Source organism: Bombus vancouverensis, chromosome 8, assembly GCF_051014615.1.
Source record: "Bombus vancouverensis nearcticus chromosome 8, iyBomVanc1_principal, whole genome shotgun sequence".
In the NCBI taxonomy this organism is placed as follows: domain Eukaryota; kingdom Metazoa; phylum Arthropoda; class Insecta; order Hymenoptera; family Apidae; genus Bombus; species Bombus vancouverensis.
In genome coordinates this window covers 10,663,654-10,687,377 of record NC_134918.1, presented here as the reverse complement: position 1 = coordinate 10,687,377, position 23,724 = coordinate 10,663,654, and the positions used below count along the sequence as shown (strand labels likewise).

General features: G+C 35.9%; 2 protein-coding genes and 1 long non-coding RNA gene across 8 annotated transcripts; 1 reads left to right on the top strand and 2 right to left on the bottom strand.

Annotated features, from left to right (window-relative positions):
* The first annotated feature begins 683 nt into the window (after positions 1 to 683).
* On the top strand, positions 684 to 20,532 carry LOC117162783 (coronin-2B). Of its 6 annotated transcripts, none has more exons than XM_076620897.1 (10): positions 687 to 827; positions 7,040 to 7,244; positions 14,147 to 14,344; positions 15,149 to 15,265; positions 15,902 to 16,216; positions 16,311 to 16,535; positions 16,770 to 16,979; positions 17,062 to 17,179; positions 17,267 to 17,493; positions 17,561 to 20,532. In XM_076620897.1, exons 2-10 carry the CDS (start codon positions 7,227 to 7,229, stop codon positions 17,753 to 17,755), a joined length of 1,623 nt encoding a protein of 540 aa, XP_076477012.1. In that variant the 5' UTR covers positions 687 to 827; positions 7,040 to 7,226; the 3' UTR covers positions 17,756 to 20,532. The 6 variants fall into 6 exon arrangements, with proteins under 6 accessions (XP_033200633.1, XP_076477012.1, XP_033200634.1 ...); XM_033344743.2 differs by lacking the exon at positions 687 to 827 and adding an exon at positions 2,899 to 3,033; XM_033344744.2 differs by lacking the exon at positions 687 to 827 and adding an exon at positions 2,903 to 3,037.
* Positions 11,881 to 14,150, bottom strand: LOC143303062 (uncharacterized). Its single transcript, XR_013059048.1, has 2 exons — positions 13,229 to 14,150; positions 11,881 to 13,110 (listed from the first exon to the last, which is right to left on the bottom strand). It is a non-coding gene; the product is annotated as an uncharacterized LOC143303062 (long non-coding RNA).
* bou (glycosylphosphatidylinositol anchored membrane protein boudin) lies at positions 20,523 to 23,577 on the bottom strand. The gene is made up of 4 exons (XM_033344756.2): positions 23,318 to 23,577; positions 22,506 to 22,661; positions 21,841 to 21,987; positions 20,523 to 21,516 (listed from the first exon to the last, which is right to left on the bottom strand). The coding sequence occupies exons 1-4, from the start codon at positions 23,382 to 23,384 to the stop codon at positions 21,305 to 21,307; spliced, it is 582 nt and encodes a 193-aa protein (XP_033200647.1). The 5' UTR covers positions 23,385 to 23,577; the 3' UTR covers positions 20,523 to 21,304.
* Positions 23,578 to 23,724: the final 147 nt, after the last annotated feature.

The window sequence follows — 23,724 nt, the reverse complement described above, 5'->3', positions numbered from 1 at the left end:
TTTATGTCTTTCAATATTTTTCATATAAACCACTGATACTACTAATCTTAATTTATAACCTCGCTACATCTAACAATAGAATATTTGTATGATAAACCAACGTGTCAGATATCAAAATTTCATACAATTAGAAATATCTTTCGATAACTGATCAAATAGCTGCCGACACGTAGCCATTTAGCGAAGCACTACTGCAAAAAGGTTGCGCTTTCTACTCACGAGCGAATGAGTACTCGACGACGCAGCAGTCCTCTGCATTTATACGCTAAGAACGTGTAATTCGCTGATCGTATAAAACGAACGTGGTTTAATGGGAACGTATGATATTCGTTTGATTTGTGGTATCGCGGAGACGGAGCGGTCGAGTGGCGTGCTCTCGTGTTTACATGTTGCACGCACGTCAAATCGATACGTCGTATCCATGTGTGACCGGTCTCAGTGAGTGGATTACGAAATTTGTGTAGGACGGAAGGGTTCGCACGTGGTTTGTAATTGTCCATCACGTTCTGTGAATGTTCTTGTTTGGCGTTTAGGTAGACGGACGGCCTATAACAACGGACTTGGGAAATACTTGGTAAATAGGTGGTAGTAAAGTACTTACAAGTGAACGAAGAGGCGTTGATAAAAAGATTGTCAGTTGGAGATACGGTGTCGGAGGTGGACAATACGAAACGAAAGCTTCTATGGGATATAATATCGCGAATTGGGAAATGATACGCACGAGGGAGGAATTAGTGGAGAAATTGGGCCTGGACGCCGCGGATGACACTCATACTTTATTGAACAATATGGTAGACGTCAGAGCGTGCTACAAGCCAAACGGAAAAGTAAGATTTTTTTGCATCAAATGTTTTTTATCCCCGTTTATGTCAGTTTATGTCAATGCATGCTCCCGAAATTGTGTTAAGTGTAATTGTTACGTCTTTGTTTGAGCTTCAAAGCAACTAAGTAGCGTTTCATCTGTTTTTCATAATCGGTTTTATATTACCATTAACACATTAGCAGCCGCTGACGTAATACACGATACGTTTTTTTCGTGGCTGAAGTAAGACTAAGTGGGTCGATTATCAATGACTCTGAGAAATTTTTTGAATTTATTTGAATTAATATGTAACAAGCGATACAATATTTTGAGAAAAAGTCTTCAAATTTTGTTGCTTAATAGCATAAGCTTGCGGTTTCTTATTTTAGAATTATTGGCCCTAATGCGTCTTTGAATTATAAAACCTATTTAACTTAAATGAAGTTTATTATCGATACCAGCGGCATCGATCCGATTTACAAGTACTAACGAGCATTGTGTACTGGTCACGTAATCCATAAAGTATGTCGTTAACCTTTGTTTGTAAATCAAGAAGCATTTAAAGCGTTCTACTTTACCGTTCGACTTGATTTAAGGAAATTGCTATTGATTAGCGTTCACGATGGGGGATAAGAGCCAGTTCCACTTTTTAAGGATGTTGTTCATTAACTTTATAATAACTGATCATAATAATTCAGCAAGTAAGTTGAAACGTAAATAATTAATCGAATAGAACGTATTAGATTTAAACATTTGTTCGGCAAATAGAAGAGAACAGATTGTGAGTTCTCGAATATCGAATCGAATCGATACTCGAGCGTTCGAACGATTCGATTGCGCGTCTTCGAGTTTCGAGATCGAGATTTTCTGAATTCGAATTTGCGACTAATACTCCTACGAATTTGAACTGAATTTAACCCTTCAATTTTCAATTATTTTATGACACAAGCAAATTAACAAACTTTCCAGTATTGCTACATAATCTAACCTATGAGAGTTCGAAGGTTAACTTTTCCATCGAAATTATCGAACTGAAACTTTCGATATTACTTTCTCGATCGAATATTCTACTCTATACGATATTAGTTATACGCTACATCTAAACACGTGTCTGACGCAATCGAAACTCGCAATCTGCCACCCCAATTCCCACCTGATCCCAATTATCTCCATTAAATCTATACTTTTTTATGCTTTCGCCGACTTTATTGCATCCCATTAGTATCGTGCATCAGGCAGATACCAAGTGTACCTGGCTCTTTCCTTATATCTGATGCAATAGCACACTAATTGCATGTTCTATGCATGGATCCATAGCTATTGTTAGGTTAAGCCCGCGTCTCAGCGTGTGTCCTTAATGACGTCAATTTCGAAACACTATGCAAGTTCGAATCACTTTGAACGTGATTCGGTACTTAAAACTGTTGAAAGTCTTGGTAAGTCTTGAAGTTGTTAGGTTAGTAGACTCAACTGCCTCACCTATATATCAAATATATGTTAATACATATATAGAATAAAATATAACATGTATAAAAGATTTAATCCATCATGATCTTTAATTTTAATCCCTTGCCTCGTAATATAGTCACCTCCGTGATACAAATTATGATTTCGATTTGACAAGAAACAGGTTACATAGCAAAGTTGAGGCTGAATCCTAACTTTTCTCTCAATTCTTCAAACTGAGATCAATAAATACAAATTCCATATAATATTTAAATATTTTACATTTGATACAATTTCGAAGGTTACGATAACTAATACTTATTTAAATAACTACTAAAAAAAAAAAAAAGAAAAATCCTAAGGCAAAGGATAAAAATCTCAAGATTTCAGATTTATCAAATTCCCAATGTTAGAAGCGATTCGACATTTTCGCTATGTGTACATATTCGAAGTTGTTTGAAGTGTTTTAGAGCACATCCTATATTTCCTGTCTATCTGTCTGTGTGTTTCTCTCTCTCTCTCTCTCTCTCTGTCTCTTTCGATTCGCAATCACCCACGCGCTACAGTGACATACAGCGGTTTAGCAAGAACAACGGAGCAGTGACAACGCGTGACAACATATGCGATCGTACGAAACGTCACGCTGCTGCATTAAAACACGCACCGACAAGCGCGTGCCACGTGATATACTCGGCTGGCGGCCGCTATAAAACCGTGGCTAGGAGTCAGTGCTGGCTCGGCGACTTTCGCGATCTAACGCGCGCGCCTGGAACTCCGACACGATCGTAGGTATAACACGCGTCGCTTCTTTCGCGCCGGGCCTCGTCTCAATGAATCTACGTTGCGTGACTGCGCACTCGAATTGCCCGTCGTTCTTCTATCCACGATGCGTGCGAATTGTTCAAATCTAAGCGTATGTCTTTTTCATTTTAATCGCTCAGGGACATAATGCAAGTTAAGTCGATTTTCATGTTGTGTACTATTTATTTTTTATTTCGTGGTAACTCGGATCTCATATTCACGCTTAACCTTACCAGGCCCAGCCAAACGACCGGTTTCAAAATGTAATTTAAAATTGTACATTCATTGTTATTTCTCTCGTTCATCTAACTTTATGTAAATTCTTATATTATTCGATTAATCAACTTCTCAATTTTTCTTAATATAAAAATTGACATAAAGTTAACGATAAATTAAATTATATTTTGAAACAGGTCGTTTGATCAGGTCGGACAAGGTTTGTCCTACTATTTGTACAGTTATACTCTTTTTTTTTTTCTATATCATTGTAACAGAATTCAAGAGCTTCAGAAATATTTGGAAATATTACTAGATCGATAGTGAAAATATTCGAGATCTTTCCGACAGAATTTTTAGAAGAATTCGATCAGTAAATAAAATAACAGTTGATGATCTATTAACGATTATTTCGTTGATTGGCCCTAATCAATTATCGACGCTAATCAGTGAATCAGAGACAATTTTAGACGGTTCTAAGAAGTTTGTATTTAAAAGGGTTGAAGATAGATAGCAATGGAAAGAGAAAGATGTGCGGAAAGGTTTATGCACAATAATATACTATCATATTGATAGATGAATCAACGTTCCAGGAACTTAAATGACGAATCTTAGAGTCTTTTGTGTGCATCTAAAAAATGAAAAGGAGATACGCTAGTCGAGGACAATCAAGCAACTACGTAAACAGATAAAGATATAAGGAACAAAAGATACACGTGCGTGATAAAATAAAAAGCGAAACACAAGTCGCGCGATAGATTTTTGAGACGCTCTTTATTTTTCACCTACCTACGCACCTATTCTCTTCTAACACTGCTACCTTCTTTGGCTCATTCTGAACCCGATCCTATTCTTCTATTCTAATAATCAATAATCAATAATAAAAAAAAAAATCGTTGTTAACCCCTTGTCTTATTATTGATTATTTATTACTTTAATATGGCGTTTCAAACAAAGTATTAAACTATTATATACAATTTCTATTCAACAAATCTGTTATATATATATACACATAGATTTTCCTTTTAGAAAGCTTCTCAACATAAAGTAAAAATAGGAATTAAAATAGAACTTCGATACAAATAGAATCTGCATCTCATTTAATTCACAATATTTAATCTATGTTCGTTTCATAATTCTTTACGATAAAACTAATCGCGCATTATATCGAATTTAACGTGCGATTGCACCGCGAGTGCGATTCCACATTATAAGATAAAGGGGTTTCGTTCAAAAGTCTTTCTGTTTGTTAAAACTAAAAGAAGATCGAGACACAAAGGCTGGAGGATGGTAGCAGAGTTAAATACGATTAAAACACATGCGGGTGGATGGAAATTACGCCACGGGAGTCGCCGGTTCTTTTTTCCTTTTCTTCTCCTTCTCTTGCTCGAGCAAACCGGACAGCGGAAGTCAGAGGCTGCCGTCGAAGCGCGCGTCACTGCCACACGATAACGGCAGTAAAAAAAGGGGTGATTCGTCGGATCTATCGAATATCATCGATCGTCGAGAGTAGTTACCGCTTATCGAGCCTGTTCAAAAGTCACGATCGTGAGAAGTGCGCATTAACCGCGACCGAGTAACGTTACGAACGCGTGCCTTTTTTTTTTCTCCTCTTCTGTTATACCGCTTCTTCTTTCTTCCTCGAGGCTGAGACGTACGGGAAAGAATAGGCTGTTGCCACGACCGCTCAAGTATTAGGTTGGTACAGAAATAACGGCTGTTCCTTTGTTTCTCACTCGTAAAAAAAAAAAAAAAGAAAAAGAATAGAATCCTTTCAATCCTTTCGCTATGATATATAATGTACGCGTTTAAAATATTGAGCCATCATATGTTAGAAGTCCACGTTCTCTGAAGTATAGAATCATTTTTGCGTTCGTTCATATTGATTACAGTGTAATTAGGTCGTAGATTTTTATGCATTAACGAATGTAAATATGGAAAAAAGTATAATAACGAGCAGAGATATAATCAAGAGATAAAACAGCAAATGTGAAATATATTTTACAGAATTGGAAAATAAGATTTGCATAAATATTTGCAATATAATTTCAATTGATTATACAAAGTATCTAAATGTTCGTGCGAATATTTGTTCCATATTAATGACTCGAGACTCGCTACGGTCTTCGAATTTTTATGCCCTGATCTCACTCTTCTTCTAATAGGCGAAACTTTTTTAACATCTCAGAGTGTTTAACGTAGCATTGAAATGAAAGATCGACCGTATTATTAACAATTCTTTCGGATGTTCTTTAAATCGCATCGAAATTGACTCAAATGGTGTATATGATGATGTTATCGGAAACTTGGAGCTTTTATTAGTTGCAAGATTATCGTAGCGAAAGGATCAATCCTTTCTTTTTTTTTTTCATTCATCGCTTCCGGTATATATTTTCTTTTATTTTTCATTATCTCGTAACATCGTGCTTCAACGCGAGACTCGCGTATCTTGCGCAGTACGATTCTTAGAAAATTGGGACAAGTGTCTTTTTTTAGAAGTTTTTTTAATTGCGATAGCGTAATGGAGGTTTGAAGAGGATCGTTATTTTTGCATCAGCCCGGCAGGAGCGTCGTGAAAAAGCATAAGATCGTCTTTGTCGACAATTCCTTGGCTCATCCTTCCCCTACCAAACATCGCACAGACGACATTGATTTCGAAGCGTGACTCAAACGGAGGCGTAATTCGAAAAGTTATTCCCGCGATGAAATTATGTAGTTCCTAATGCGGCCATTGAATATTCATCTTGCGCGTGATCAACATCAAACATCACTGTTTATCCTTGGAGATTCTTAGGATAGCGCATTTCTTCAAGAACCGATTAATTTCTCACGCTTCAACCTTGATTAAATCAGCACAAAGAGATTACTTCAGTGAAAAAATCAAACGGTTACACAGTTAGAATCCGCAACATGGAAAAGGCTGCATTATTTCTGCATCCACATAACTTTTGTTTTCCCTCGTTTGCAGTGACTCATTGGAAGAATTAATTTCTTCCAGTCGACTATAGAGCGAAATACTCAATTACAGTCACCTTAAAGTCTCGTTAAATTCGACTCGTTTGAGCTTAAGTAACTTGAATTCAAATTACTCGAGACGAATGCTTAATGTAAAAATGGATGCATAAAGTGAATTTGATTTGGGCAATCTACGTGAAAGAACGCGAGAACTGGAGACAACATTACCTGATGTTCACGTGTACGTCTTGTGCACTTGTTTTGTGATTTTCAAGTCGAGGAATAGTTGGAAGAATCTTGGTTTCCCTCGAAGCTTACGTGCAAGGATATTAAAAAAAAAAAAACAAAAAATGCAAAAGATCGATTCTCGATTTTCGATCCATACATGATGAAATTATTCGCATAGTTTTATCAAGCAAAAGCACAAATTCTCCTTTTTATCTATCGTTATTTAATCGGTCAGAAATATTCTCCATCGTTCCATCAGGATGTAAATGCGTCGAAATGTAAATGAAAAACGTTCGTTCCATTATTATACATTAAGCGTAAACCAGCCTTGAGTTTGATAGTAATTGAGTATTGTATCTCATCGACTCTTCATGATGATTCTTCGTCACGCTTCGAAATATGTTACGAATATTTAATTTCACCACGAATAGAAGAGAAAGAGAAGAAAGAGAAGAAGAAATTATTACAGAAAAGAAGTACATAGATGAGATACATCGTTACGACTCGGTGGCCTCTTAACGACTCGCGCGTTTGATTCGATGATCTCGTAATTAGACGGGCCTCGTGTGGTTCCCTTTTTGTTTCTTCCAGTAAAGCGAGAAAATCTTGACGCCGTTTGCACAGCGAGCGCGAGTTTCCAACTAGTTGAATATCCTCTCCCACTTCGCATGCATGGGTCCTGGCTTGTTCAATTACTACGTTCCTGTTGTGCACTGTCGGCGACCATCGTCTCACCGCGCACGTGTACCGGCTGCCTGAGGTCTGATTAGTATCAGAAATGACCAACGATAAACAGGTGAGTGCTTTCGGTGTTTCGCGATCGATCTTTCTTTTCTTTATGTTTCCACTTGGTGAACGCGAGCGTTCTGCGGTAGTTCGATGTTAGTTCGACATATTACAGCATCGAACCAAATCTTCTGAGATTCTTTTAATTTAAAGCTTTGGATTCTAAATTATTAATTCAAATTTTTAAATTAATCCTTTGAATCCTTCTGAATCGGATCTTCTATTTGGATCAGCTTCTTGCATCTGTGAATGAGATGTTTCGCGTGTTCATACTTTGTTAGAACGCGAGTTATTTCGTTCAAAATATATCTCTTCATACTTTAAAGACTACTTTCCTGTCAGAATATTTGCTTCAGGCGAAAAACTTATAAATAGCGATATTTATAAACGACAAACTATCAATGAAAGTGAAATACTAATTAACGAAGAAAACGAATTTTCCCTCGCTTTCTAACGAATCTTGAAGTTCTAAATATCTGTTACGATCTCTATTGAATTTTTTTTTTTTTTTAGAGGAATCTTTTTTAAGATACACATCGTTCATTGAAAGTACGATAGCCACACGAACCATTGGTATCTACCGCTATATCGTGTCACGTTAACTTCGCATAATACTGGTCATGTCGAAGCTCTAAGAACGCAAGTCCTATTTATTTGAGACCCTTATTCGCAGGTCGATACCACGACAGGTGAATCTAGAACGCAAAAGAAGAAACATAGTTTTACAAACTTAGCATGTCAAGCTTCTTGCTGTCTTCTCAGTCATAATGATCAATGAAAAACGAGTACAAGTGTCGTATTACTGTACCACCTGATCTGTTGTTTACTAACGTTGTCATTTTTCTTCAATTACTAATGCGTAATGAATAGCACCAAAGCAGAGCAAAGGCACACGGTGATGCATAAAAGTGGCCGTACATTTGAACAGATATGATTTAACAATTTTTTAGAATGAATATATTTTTTCTTTCGCATTGTTCTATCTACTTTAAATAATTGCACTAAATAGGAACTCGTATTTGGACGAAAGTAATTTAAAGTAACTCGAACTGTCTTCTGTTCTAGATTGACTTGTTCGTAAATTCGCCTACGACTTATCAATCAATGGTACTTTAGACTTTAGAGTTATCAGACATCCAACTACCGAGAACACGTTCGATTATTTTTTCAACGTATTTGTACAACGAAATGTACGAAATTTGTACAACGAAGTGTACGAAATTTGTACAACGTCTACGACGAACCAACAGCACAGTTCATCTCTATTTTGTACCGTAGCCTCTCGAAGCTGCTGCGAGTGAAAGGTTGTAGAAGAAATGGCACAACGAATTGAGATATTTTCGTACTCTTTCCGCACGATGCACCACACACATGTACATACTCGTGTTCAATTACTTTTTCCTTTTATTGTCCATCTTGTTTGAAGCTGTTTTACATTTTTCACGCGCATACAAGTTACTTTTATCGATCAGAGAGCTTCATTTATCGGAATTCTATAAAAATCGAACATTTCTAGGATAATTCGACGATTTCTTCTATAGTTTCATATATAGTTTCTTAGATGGTCGAACGTTAACTTTCGAGAGTAATTGAACGCCACGTTCCAAGGCAAACAGATCGTTGAATCGTTGTAACTTTTTTGGAATCATCGAAATAACATACGGACTTACCGACGTTCGGAAATTAAAAAAAATTCACGTTATGAAAATTATGCTTGATTTATGTTTCTATGTAACTTGGTTGCCAGGATTTGCAACACGTCTAAACTCAAAGAAGATAAAATGTCAGAGAAGCATATACGGGGTGGTTGGTAACTGGTAGTAGAAACGGAAAGGGGGTGATTCTACGCGAAAAAGAAGTCGAAAATATAGAATACATTTTTTCGTTTGAGGCTTTGTTTTCGAAAAAATCGACTTTGAATTTTCGCTCGGTACGCGTGCATTTTATCACGTCTCGTTATAACGGATCTCACTGTAGATCGTTGTCTCGATGGAAAAATTAAAAAAAAAATTTTATTCTATATTTTCCACTTCTTTTTTCGCGTAGAATCGCCCCCTTTCCGCTTGTACCGCCAATTACCAACCACCCTGTATAATTATCGCAGCTAATACTCTACAATTCCTGTTCAAAGATATTCTTTCTTCGATCGGTCGTACTATAAACCTTGCCAGTGAAAATTTCACATGTTATTTTATTAAACAACTTGCAATATCTTTTTCGTCTGTGGTAATTTGCACAACAGTATCGTTGCATTCGTTATTTAAGAAAATCTATCTCGAAAGATTTTATCAAACGCTAACCAAAATTTCATTCCGACAAATGGAGCAGCTCTACGATATTTGCATGATCGTGTGAAACATTGCAATTTTGTATCATAATGTATCTCGTTTCGTTTGATGGACGTAGGTGTATGATTTTGCAATTTCATTGTATATTTTGAACATTTCAGCAGAGTCGTAACATTTTGATAGCACCAGGCAACCACGATTAGTATCGCACGCGCGTATAGCGCTCGTGTGACCCTAATTGGCATTAGCGTGCCACAGAATTATTACTCGCGAATAGCAGAACCACGGGTGACAAATGATTTCCAATTACATTGACGATCATATGATATGGTCGATCGTTCGCGTCTTTCCTCCGCAATCGTTCGCGTTATTCATCGAAGTTTACGATACCGATTAATATCTCGAAACTCGTATTTCATCTTTTCTTTTCAACTCTGTCCTCGAATATTTGCCGTTGCAAGTTAAAGCGAGGAAATTCAAATGTTTGGGGTTTAATTAAAATCGATCTCGGGAGCAAACAATTTACGATGAAGCTTCTACACTTGCATTTGCTTTCTCGAAACGTTTCTTCTTTTCACACCAAAGCTAGAAAACGTAGAATTCCGTCGATGATGATATACAAATTCTATACATTGGATTCTATACGATTAATCTGTAAAGCTGATAACTTAAAGCGAAGATTGTGCCAACAAATTTGATTGTATTGGCTTTTAATCCAAAGATCCTGGTGATTTTGAATTCTGCGAATCAGTGAAGATAATCGATGGCATCTAATCGTTCTTTATGAAGTATTCGCGTTCCTATCGGACTCTGATTTACAGATTTCGCTCACCTATTCTATCAATCATATCAAATCCATCACTCAACAAACATGATTCAGTGCGTTTTTCAAAAGCAAAGGTGAAACGCACACCTAACAATAACCAGCTTATACAACATTATACCAGCAAAATAAGAAATCGTTAAATCGTATGATATAAAAGGCCTTGAACGTTTCACGATTTCTTAATTCCTTATTCCTAAAATTTCTTAATCAAAAGCGATGACCACAATCCTAAATTCGTAAAACGATCGCCCTCGATAAAATACGATCGCCTTGATGCGTAACAATAAAATGAGAAAAAGTGGTGCAGAGACGTTTTTATTATTATTGACGCAGCATGATCGTCGTATGACGCGTGCAAAAATGACGTAAACCCACGCAAAAGTGTAGCCTTACACGCCTTCCGAACGTCCAAAAGAATTATCAAAACGATCTTCTGTTGACCTTGGTACTATACGATCGTCTAAACTCTTCATCTCTTCTTCAGCCTGCAGAACATGCTTCTTCGTTCAATACCTTTTTATCCTTCTCGATACGATACAATCGTACGCGTATAAACATTGAAAAACGACGTGAAATTTTAACTTCGGAATTGTAGCGACGTAGACGAACGACGAGAAGCGACAGAGATTCGTCATAGTCATCGGCATCTTCCTACTTACTGATTCCTACTGATACTTCGGTTATCATCTTTCATATCTATGAAGAAGATCCGTACGCGTCACGATCGTGATCGGAAAAAAAAAATAACACAAACACGTACCGTTAATCGAGGCCTACGGTTAGAATTTCGCAGGGGCCGAAACGCGAGTTCGTTCGATGAGTATTTTCTTCGCCATTGCAAGAAAAAGTGGCATAATTTGCTCTGTCTCGCCGCGCTACGTTGCTCGCCACGCGCACCACGCGCGACCAACTCCAAAGATTTCACATCGCGGTGATTTTATGCGGGCACAAGCGGGATTCAGACGTCAGAATATATTTAACATGGAGACTGATATCTCCATTACTGGTAAAACAACGTTGAAATTGGAAATTCATCCTATTTAATAACGTTATCCTATACGGTATGTCGATATACCAATGATTCGCTAATAGAGTTCAGTATCTTTCGTAGGAGATAAGTGAAGAGCTGATAAATTCAAGGTCAAGATTTAACGATCAATGGTATTAGTGTTCATTCATGGATGACAGTGGATTCTTTCGAAACTGTTTTACTTCCGAGAAATGAGGAAAAGAGAATAATTAAAGAATTAATAGGAAATTTCTTCAACTAAAATAAAGAAGAATCTTTGGGACAAATCTCTTTTTCTCCGAGAAAGAAATCTTATTCATTCGAAGAGGAACTGAAAAACAAGATTGATCTAGAGATTAAGAATGTATAATCTAAAGACCGATAGATTTGATTCGCGAGATACGTTATAGCTTCTCAGATCTTTCCTAGAATTCTCAAAAGGAACCGTAATATCTTTCATTAATCCATGAAAAACGACAAATACCTTTCTGACGTGTCAAAGTAACTTAACTCCATGGTGAAATTTGAAGATACTCTACCGAAAGATTTATATCTGAACTTACAAATTACAAAGACTATACAACGCTTAATCCAAGATTACAGAGATAGTTAGAATGGTATTTCATTTCAGAGCAAAATTATAACAATACTGGTGATTCTACAGTACTCTAGGACTTCTAGCACTTCATGGTAATAGTTCAGAGTTAATTCGAAGATACTTTAGAAAGATTTATATCTGAACTTACAAATTACAATGACTATACAACGCTTAATCCAAGATTACAAAGATAGTTAGAGTCGTATTTCATTTCACAGCAAGATTATGACAATACTGGTGATTCTACAGTACTCTAGGACTTCTAGCACTTCACGGTAATAGTTCAGAGATAATTTGAGGATACTTTAGAAAGATTTATATCTGAACTTACAAATTACAATGACTATACAACGCTTAATCGAAGATTACAGAGATAGTTAGAGTCGTATTTCATTTCACAGCAAGATTATGACAATACTGGTGATTCTACAGTACTCTAGGACTCCTAGCACTTCACGGTAATAGTTCAGAGATAATTTAAGGATACTTTAGAAAGATTTATATCTGAACTTACAAATTACAATGACTATACAACGCTTAATCGAAGATTACAAAGATAGTTAGAGTCGTATTTCATTTCACAGCAAGATTATGACAATACTGGTGATTCTACAGTACTCTAGGACTTCTAGCACTTCATGGTAATAGTTCAAAGTTAATTTAAAGATACTTTAGAAAGAAAACTGTTTTCGGAGACTAAGAATCGTTGTTGCATAGACTTGATAGGAACCGAAGAATTCGATAACGATAACAGAAACATCGAACGATGGATTGATAGAACATTCGGACCACGAAACTTTCTTCTTCACGGTTTCTGAGCGGAGAGAGTCTCAGGAACGCATAAACACGTTCCGCTCGTCGTGCTATTGACCTTGCTGCGAGTAATCGTTGGTGCAAACGTTAACGACGTACCGCAACGATCAGAGAGGACCGTGTCGATCTCCATTTAACGCTGTGCACGTTGCTCAAAAGTAATTGGTTCAGCTGCACCGTTAATAACGATCCTCCTTACGCGGTAACCGGTTAACAAGCGATTCCTTTGGCTCAATCTTCGGTAAAAATACTCGCGGATAAATAGTTTCTTTAACGTTTCATCCTCCATCAATTGTCATCAGGATCACCATCCTTCAGCTTCAGTTTTGCAAGAAGAATTAGCTAGAAATTGAACAAAGCGGTTAGAAAATCTTTTATCTTCTTTAATCGAGAATATAAGAGAAACAAACGATGCAAATGATAAAATCTTGAATTATAAATCAAAAATCACACCACAGACCTTTCCAACTGTTTCGTGCCATTTACAACGGACATGTTCAGTCGAGAAGACTGCGAGTAAAATCGAACTCCAATGGAATAATATGCTGCTGAACATAAACGTCTGGAAAGTCATTACGAAGTCTTCTAAATGAACACAGACGTCGTATATCGGTCCCTGTATTTTTCTCGTCTTTGTGTGCGAACAAACGGCTGCTTGTACTATGTCCCTCAATTAGCTTCGGGTTCGAACAAATTTTAAGAAGATCGTTTGGAACGGCTGTTAAAAATTTGAAGAGATTGGTCCTCGGAAGAAGACACTCAGACACCTCAAGGTTAGCTGCAAGATCTGCTTGGAAGGATGGTTATTCTCGTCTTAAGTTCATCGACCTATCAACAACGTAGCAAAGTAACTTTACACGTTGTATCATCGGCTTCTACTTGAGAACTGAGAGAGATTTGCAATTAAAAATGTCCTCTTCAACAACGTTTTTTGTATATTCCACTACAGTGCTCTCGCGATTCTCTGCTCTTTACTTCTTTATTCGTTGTCTCATGAGCTCTCTAATTGCAAGAATAATATTTTTCTGAAAATTAGAAGAGTAATCGGAAAAACAGAGCTTTCGATATTGCAAAACAAAGAAAAAGAAAAAAACGAGAAGGTTGAAGAAAAGAATTCTGAAGCAGAGACAAAATAGAGTTCATTAAAAACCTCAAAATTGGAACTTTTAAGTCTTCAAAGACTCGTATCATCTAAATAATCCTAATCCTTGATACTTAGTTCATAAACTCATCATAATATTTTCACGCTTCCAACCATATCCAAGATCCAGGACAATATTTCAATTCCTGGCGTTATCACCAACTTTCATCTGTTCTGCTAATTTTTTTCTTTTCTTTTTCTTTCCACTGATGCTAATTCCACGTTCATTTTTTCCAGTCGTGGTTCCGTGGCGTTCGAAGCAGCAAATTTCGCCACGTGTACGGCGTACCGGCAAAACGGGAGAAATGCTACGACAATATCAAGATCACGAAGAACGCCCACGACTCGCAATTCTGCGCAGTGAATCCCAAGTTCCTGGCCATCGTAACGGAAGTGGCTGGCGGCGGAGCATTTCTAGTCTTGCCGCTCGATCGCGTGAGTTATCTTTCTTGTTTATCGAGTTATCGATTCGCTGTTCTTTCCAGACGAACTAACTTTGCTTGATAGTACGTACATCGGTGAGGCTGTTTCATAATACCATTCAATGTTCAATTATATACTATCGCTCAAAAGTATCGGGTTCCTTGGAAAATTCCAAGTTACCAAATGAGCAATAATAACCAAGCATACGTGTCGCTTCATAGAGAAATTTACATAAGAAAAGTTGGAACGAATATATATCTACTCACGAAAGTATTTCAACGTCTATAGACGCCTTTTACGAGCACGTTGTGTGTAGACTGCGGATTTTTATGCATTTGTAGGAAAGTGCAAAGTTCTATAATATGCACATAACATGAAGAAATATATGAAATATCGAAAAAAGTATAGCGCCTTCTATAAAACACTTGGTAGATAAAACAATCTTCTACCGAGGTTTTACCTGTTTGATTATATTTTCAAAAATGTAAATTTGCATAAAAATCCGCTGTCTAATTACGGTTACCAGTGGAATTCTCAGTTTTCATTAGTGCTGTTATGATTATACACTAGAAGCATAACTTTCCAAGTAAAATTTAAGACCAAGCTATAAATGTATGTAACATATATGCAGCGTACATCGATACAAATAGCGTGCATATCGAATGCTATTTAAAACGACGTTCTTCTTGATGAATAGTCGAAGAAGTTGAAACGCATAGAGATAAGGATGCATGCAAATGATTTATTGAATAAGATTGTTCGATCGTTTAATTAATGACTTATTATGGTTGAATGTTTCCTCTTTTTATCTTTCAGACTGGTAGGCTGGATTTTAACGCTAGTAGAGTGACTGGACACACTGGACCGGTTCTGGACATCAAGTGGAATCCGTTTAACGATAACATCATCGCTTCCTGTTCCGACGACTGCACTGTACGATCGTGTTCCTAGTTTTATGTACCGTTGCTTAAAATAGTTGGCGATATTTATTGATCAAAGATTACTGGTACAGTGTTAGGTATTGACTATTAGATAAAATTGTATGGACTGATAAAGAAGTAGATCACATATGTACAGTTACGATATTTCTTGTAAAATTCAGCTTTCTACGAAGTAGGAATTTTCTAATGGAAAACGAAATCTTTGCCAACTGGTGGCCTGTCGCCGTGACAAATTACTACCATAAGCGACTGAATCATAGACCGTGTGGCATCGACCTTCCGGTCTGCTATTCAGCATCTAGACGATACGATGCTTTGTTTAAAGCTAGAACTCAACACTTTGTACTACTTGCAAGATATATTGTTTCTGTTATCTATAAAAGACGGCGTAAAAGATAGCAAAATAAGGTTTACTTAGTAATCTGTGTTTACAATCTTAATTCAGAAATTATCCATATCTTGTTTGTTCTGACTCTTTTAAATTGAAATTGTGAAATTTCTTTTGCTTTGAGCCTTTTGCGAATCTCAATAACTCTTTAGGTATTTCAAAAATATAACGTTTTAATGATTTTGTAAACGGCCTATCTATATTTTACGATATTCTTCTTATTGTTAATCGTAATTTCAGATAAAACTGTGGCACATTCCTGACGGTGGTATATCACGAAATCTGACCGAGTGGCTAGTTGAGTTGCAAGGGCACAAACGTCGTGTCGCGTACATAGAATGGCATCCTGTTGCTGAGAACGTGCTTTTCAGCGCCGGCTTCGATCACCTTGTTATCGTGTGGGACATAAATAAAGGAGAGGCTGTCAGTGTCATCGATAGGCATCCTGACGTCATTTATAGTATATCATTGAATCGTGACGGTAGCTTGCTGGCGACAACGTGCAAGGATAAAAAATTGAGGGTTTTCGAGCCAAGATCTGGCATCGTGGTTTCTGTATGTATCCACCGATCACGTTTGCATATCTTGTAATTATCGTTTTCTTGAAATTTACTTGAATAAATATTTCTATTGATCGTCCGTTGAACAGGAGGGAGTCTGCCATGCCGGAACAAAAGCTAGCAAAGTGGTTTTCCTTGGTAGCTCTGGACGTCTTCTTACGACTGGCTTCAGTCGTCACTCCGACAGACAGTATGCTATTTGGAGTCAGCATGATTTGAACGTACCATTGATATGTGAAACTATCGATTCCTCTAGTGGAGTAGTATTTCCATATTATGATAATGACACCAATATGGTGTATCTGGCGGGAAAGGTAACAAATTATGTTCAAAAATTGTTACATTGCCAGTTACAAGTATTAAGATATCTGCTTGTTACATTTATTAGAAAATTCTAACAGATATTTCATTCCATTTGAATGAAACAACAAATTTGTAATAAAATAACTAAAAACAGTGAAATTTATACTGTAATAGCAGGTGTCTTGATCCTCATGGTCGACAGTGTATACGTTGAGAATGAATATTTTATACTTTTCTTATCGTAGGGTGATGGTAATATTCGATACTATGAAGTAGTAAACGAGGCACCCTGGATGCATTACCTCAGTCAATTCATCTCTGGAAATCCCCAAAGAGGATTAGGTATAATGCCAAAGAGGGGCGTAAACACAGCCATCTGCGAAGTATTTAGATTTTATAAATTGCACGCGACTCGAGGAATGTGCGAGCCGATATCCATGATAGTTCCTCGAAAGGTGAATACATAGAAATGTAAAACATTAAGCGAAACAAGTGTAATTAGGCACGGTGTAATTACCAAATACTTTCGCTTTTTAGAGCGACCAATTTCAAGAAGATCTATATCCTGACACTGTAGGTACTTGTCCAGCTTTATCAGCCAGGGATTGGATAAGTGGCATGAATAATCCACCGATTTTAATCTCACTGAAAACCGGTATAACTATTGAACTTTTCAACTTATTTTATTATCTTTTTCTCCTCCGTTACTTGTTACTCTATTCTATAAATTAAATGTTAACAGGTGGTAGCATTACCACGCACAAACCACGAGTGTACAAGCCACCGCAACTTCCACCGACAACCGATTTAAATAATAAGAAGAAATTCGCCTTTTTGTCTACCGAGACTGTACCAGATTACAGGCCCATCGAGTTCCACGATATGTCAGAGAAAAGTCAAAAAACTTCTAGCAATCAAAGCACCAAGTTCCAACAGTTGCAACAAAAATTCGGCAATGTTGTGCTACAGGTAGAACTACCGTTTCTTTCAAGTCTTTATCTCCTTCATAGATTAGGCTAATTAACGTGTTTTGCAGAAAAATATCATTTCCGCGCCACTGAACGATAATAAGGTCTTGGAGAATGTAGACATTCCTAACAACGAGGCGGAATTAAGATTAGCATTTGCACGTCAGACTGACGAGTTACGATTGGTACGAAGGCAGCTCGCGAATAGTCAGTTACGCGTGAAAGAGCTGGAAGAGCAAATTCGCAAACTTCAGCGTCAGTAAATTTTATTGAAGATCCTCAACGTATGCGCCGAGCAAACTTCCTTGTAGCTTTGTTGCTAGTTGTATGAGAAACATGGTACTTAACGAACAAATAACGCATACGTGTATTGTTCATGGCAATCTAAATGTCTAAGCTTTCGACGAAATTTGCACAAAAAGAAAAAGAAACAAGAAATAAAGGCGGTGCAAAAAGGATATTAAAAGGTGTTCGAGAAACTTCCAGAACTGGAAACATACACTGATTATCTATTAGTAACATATTAATGCAGTTATGTAATTCTCTCTAGAGTATCTTGTGAACGATATACGATGCATTTTTTATAGCATTTCTCGTTTCTCTATACGTTATCTTCTCTCTTTGCAATTTCTCGTGTGGCGATCTTGTACCGTTGTTAGAAGAAAACGCAGCAATGAAGCAACAATAATTTAGTCAATTTTTTTAGAACGCAGTTCGGAAACATGTTCTGCTGTAGAGAAACTGAACAAAAAAAAAAATGAACAAATGATTGTGATTTACACTATTGCCTTCACTATACAGACGAGTTTTTGTCTATATAAAATGTTGATATTTCTCCGAGATGCAACGTTTCGTGTATGCAACTTTTGCACGTTTTAGCAAGTGTACTTCCCTTTTTGTCATACGAAGTTTAATACGTTTCTTTCGCTTGCACATCAAGATATAGATATACACACGTTACACCTATTATACGAATTTCTCCATCTATCTGAGCAACTAATTTTTCATTTGAAGTTATACGTGCGATCATAACGAGGGAGAAAGATCAGCTTAATATAAAGATGTAAAACTTGGACAAAGTATTAAATGTTCAGTACATGAAGAATTGTACCTGCCTTGTGCATACGCACGTTTATCGTATGCGACTCGTTCTATATAGAATTGTCGTACATAGAGTGATAGATAAATACAGAGATATTTAGGAATTGCGTAGGGGATATTATGGACGCAATAAAAAAGAAACGGACATCATTCGGAGATTCGAAAAATAGCACAAGATGCAAGGACTAATTATGACTAATAATTAAAATTAAGATTTCCTGGAAACGAGAATCAGAGAAAAAGAGATGGTTCGATGAATTTTCTGTAATACTTATTTTGTTGATTTCCTTCAAATGAACTTATGTATTAATATCTTGATATTTACAATCGTATTTATGTCGTTCGATTTGTTTCCTATACTGAATTAACGTTTATTTCTCGATGTTAATAGTCAGTTATATTTATGAATTCCATTATAATGGCTGTACATTAATCGATCAACTAACTTAAAACTACTATTGTGTTCTATTCCGTATACGTCCCGTTTTTCTTTTTTTCCATGCGTAAGGTAATATAACGACGGTGTATCTAGCTTATTAACGTTTAAGCTATCTTGTATTATCGAGTGTATTGATCACTGCCACATTCACTGCCATGGTACCTGTGGCAATATAATGTTTTCTTTTTCAGCGAACACATGGCAGTGACAATATTTATTGTACACTATAATTAGTTTCGAATCTTAGGCTGACACTTCTTTTATACAGTTAAACACATAGAACTTAATGTATATGCATAGAGGAAATTTTGTCAATCAGAGAGAAAGAAAGCAAATAGACCTAGAGTGATCAAGGATCATTAATTAATTAAAAAGAAAGAAGAAAACAGTAGCAACTTTTTATTCACTTCTATTCATATTATTGTATATGCGAAATAATGCTGATATATGTGTGTCAAATTATATATTTCTAGGACCAACAAACCGGGAAAGAAATTGTTAGCCACAAGAAATTCTATTATTGCTTAGTAGCGATCAGATTTAGTAATGATTTATATACACTGTTTATACATATATATATATGTATTTTTCATACGATATATAGTTGTAATTTCGAGCGAAGAAAATGTAAAAAAAAAAGGAGAAAAAGAAAGGAGAAAAAGAAAGGAGAAAGAGAACTCGAGTGAATATTCTAACAATAACTAATATATATGCTTGTGTTCAGTGCACATCAATTATTGTAACAAAAAAAAAAAAAAAAAAGAAGAGGGAAAGGAACGACACAAAATACGAACACAAAAAGAAAAATCATTACTGATGTGAGTTTTATCATATGAGGAATGTTCAACCCGATTTACGAGAACTGATCATTAATACATGTAGCAAAATGACAAAATATCATTCCGAAATATTTCCCTCTGTGTTACATTTAATATTTTAAACACAGCCATACGTACAGTTAGAGAAATCATTAATCATTGTGTTATCAAGGATAGTAGACTATGTATTGCGTTAGTCGTCAGGTATCTTAATATTATCGATATTATGCTCGATATTAGCCTGTGTGTGCGTTCTTTTTCTTTTTACAACTATAAAAAGACAACTTATTATACGATGGAGCTTGCATAAAATATGTGCATTTTTTGCAAAAAGACAAAGGGAAAGAATGATTTCCATCATAAAAGCCGCTTCGCAATCAGTTTCGCAATCTTATAATCTTTGTATTACTCGAAGAAGATCTTTTGCTTGACAAACACATTAATATGAACACGTGTATCGTCGTATTGAAAAATGCTATCCTATGTACCGTTCGCTATATAAACGTGGATATACCAAAGAACGTGCAAGTACCTTATTACGGATCGTCGTGAGACAATTTTGTTACCACCAATTGAGCGACTACATCATATTATATTTATACTCAGAAAAACGAGTACGTGAATGTAAGACGAGTGGAGGATTCTCGTTCGATGAAAATAAAGAACAAAGCATTCGATCGCATTTATATTATCTTGTAATTCATACAGAATATTCCTTAGTATCTAAGTCTAATTCTAGAATTGTTCGTGTTGTATGTTTAGAAAAAAAAGAAGAATTAAAAAAGAGAAACACAGTAGGTTTTCGTATCTACACTGTTCAAATATGAAAAAGATTCGTATTTTGTACAAAAATATACAAAAATAAGTAATCTAGATCTTTGTTAAATTAATAAAAAAAAAAAAAAATAATATGGTAAAAAAATAACTATATGTAAGTACACAGCTTAATAGTTGTGTACGAATGGAAACTTAACGTCATTAAAATTCGGTATTAGGAATGGGTACCTTAATTGTAATTCATATTACGAACGTGTCGATTAATTAAAACTTATTGGTAAATTCTAAACACTAGAATCCTTTTTTTTTGTGCTACGCAAGCCACAATTATTTTAGACAAGTATAAGCGTATTTGCAATTGTACAGTCGAAAAGAAATATTAAATCTATGACGACGCAGGTTAAATATAAATATAAAATGTGTTATTAACTATAATTATATTGGTAACTACTAATTAGTACCTTCGTTTAATATTTTGTCAAAAAGAGAAGGCACGTCAGTGTCATTTTATAAAATTAATCGAGTGCAAATTGTTCCCCTAAGGTACGTCAGAAATTGACATTCCGTATTACTTCGTGCTAACACATTAAGGACGGAATAGATTAAAAAAACTGATTTTACACTTATCTTGAATGCATAAAATATGCATTCAAAAGAATTTTATCGGATAAAAATATCTACCTTACGAAGAATAATTCGTAAATTACTAATAATCCAATTGGTACCATCGATGCGATATTTGGTATCAAAATGGCCGCTGGATTGCATCCGTCTCCGGTACAAGTGAAGATACAGGTTCGGTAACTTAACTTGTCACCCTGTTGTTTCACGTAATCGCAATAATTCCCCAGATCCAGTGCTGAACAGAATCGTTTCGTGCCTATTCCACCTATTTCAACATATACAGGAAAAATTGTTTGTTTCTTGTTTTATCTAGCAAAAAACAATAACATGCGTTCGTATGAAAGATGTTAGGAATGTAGCGTGTTAATGCAAGCAACATGCAATATATTATTTGATTATTTATTTCTTATGGAATTGTTAAAGCATGACAATTTTCGTGAAATATATTCGTTTTTATTCATTTGTAAACATTTTCACTGAAGATTTGAAGGAAATATAATAGAATCTTTTATGCAATAGAGATAAGGAAAATCTACCGGTGAACACTTGACATAGAAAACACACAAACATCGAGACACAATGTATGAACCTCCGAATCGTCCGACCGATATGATACAGTACTGTGCATTGTATACATGACTGCAGTTCGTTGGTTGTAAGGTACTTATTACCAAATTGCTATCTCCGCAACTCAGTTCTTCTTCCGACGTACACTGGTAGCAATCCAGACTGGTCGCTTAATCGATTGAAAAAGCATCGATTATAGATGTTTACTATTGCGCGCTTCAATTCATGGATTAATTAATCGATTCTTTCATATTAGAATAGTTGTATGTATTGATTTAGCCAACACATCTTTCAATATCTAACGACAAACTTTCATAATACAAGTAGTGTATTAATATTAAATTATTATTAATTTCTCTTATTATATGTATACAGGAACAAACTTCTGCTTCCTTCTAGCTCAATTACCTTACTAGATACAATAACAGAAGAATTAATAGTTTCGTCGTTACACATTGAACCATCCCTATATGCAGATGTGAATTAAAATAATGTTAGTCATCTAAAAACACAATTCTAATGGAGATGATTATCGATCGTGCCTTGGTTGTTCCCGCATGCTTATAAACCGATAACGGCGATGTCGTTATATATGATTTAAGGTTAGTTTTCGTTTAAGAGTGCTAAGTTTCGCAACAAGATTCCCCTTTCCACGATATGTAACCTGAACTGCCGATATTGTTTTACCCTCGAATCGACCAGTGTGCTTCACACAATACTGCGCCTCGTAAACAGCATCGCAAGGCTGTGGTTTGATATCGATGTCGCTCGAGAGAAATTCGTTGCATTGGAAGGGGTCGGTGTTGTTTGTACTGACGCACTGATAACATTGTAAACTGTGCACTAAACGAAAAGAAAGATTGGGGATTCGATTTACTTCACGTTGATTCATAATTTTGTCAGCTAACTATAGACTAAATCAAACAATACTTTCCAGATTATAGAAAAAACGTATTCTAACCTAATAATTAAAACTAAATAATGAAATGGCAGTACAAATATGTATATGTCTTAAATGTTTGTTTTAATCATTAATTAATTACTTATTAGGAAAAAATGATAAATTCATAATATTTAGTGTCCATGAAAAAAAATAATTGACCCAGATAACTTCTTATCATCTTGCGTTAAACTGTGAACTAATATGTATATAGTTCTCTCGGTCGATGATAAATAAATTATGTGATAAGAATTATATTTTCTACCACAGATTATATAAATTCGTGAATAACGATTTGAAGACTAACATCGGTGGCTCGATACAATATCAAATTTTGTTTACCATGAAATAAACTAATAACTTCAAGCTGTCATTTAAGAATAAATACATATTCAACTAAATCGATCCTTCCGCTTGATCCTTATAAATCGATGTTATGTGTAACTTAATATTATGCAATCGCGCCTTTTAATAAAGAACAATGTGGAAAATTATAAATGCCCCACCCAAAGGACGCCACGATATTCACATCATCTATAGTTACGTGCATTAACCTTACCACTTTCGACGAAAAGCAGGAATGCCGCGAAAAATGTGTAGCTCCTAATGCCGCCAATGGCGCCCATTTCGAAAGATCTCTTTACCAAAGATAAAACACAAAACACTTTTGATAACTGTAATGTAATGTTCTTATATGTTTTCTTGGAACCACTTGCTAAAACAATTACATCTGTACACACGTCTAATTTCCGTTCGAATTTATAACCATCTGAATGAACGGAACAACGACGCGAAAGCGACTGACTAAGCTAGAGAGAGGACCATGCATAAAGTAAGAAGTAAGTAGTATGACGTAGCCGATCCGCTCCGACTCGAACCGAAAATGGTCGAAGTGAGTAGATCGCACGATGTGATCTATAATCGATTTGTGAATCTTAATATCTTTTTATATTCAATGTTTAAAAC

Excerpts from the sequence above, each read along its gene's own strand:
- bou (XM_033344756.2), bottom strand. The coding sequence starts at position 23,384 with ATGGGCGCCATTGGCGGCATTAGGAGCTACACATTTTTCGCGGCATTC. Across the intron at positions 22,662-23,317 it reads CCTGCTTTTCGTCGAAAGTG|TGCACAGTTTACAATGTTAT; the intron begins GTAAGGTTAATG and ends CTTTTCGTTTAG. Across the intron at positions 21,517-21,840 it reads ATCGGTCGGACGATTCGGAG|GTGGAATAGGCACGAAACGA; the intron begins GTTCATACATTG and ends ATGTTGAAATAG.
- LOC117162783 (XM_033344742.2), top strand. The coding sequence starts at position 684 with ATGGGATATAATATCGCGAATTGGGAAATGATACGCACGAGGGAGGAA. Across the intron at positions 16,217-16,310 it reads GATCTGGCATCGTGGTTTCT|GAGGGAGTCTGCCATGCCGG; the intron begins GTATGTATCCAC and ends TCCGTTGAACAG. Across the intron at positions 17,494-17,560 it reads TCGGCAATGTTGTGCTACAG|AAAAATATCATTTCCGCGCC; the intron begins GTAGAACTACCG and ends CGTGTTTTGCAG.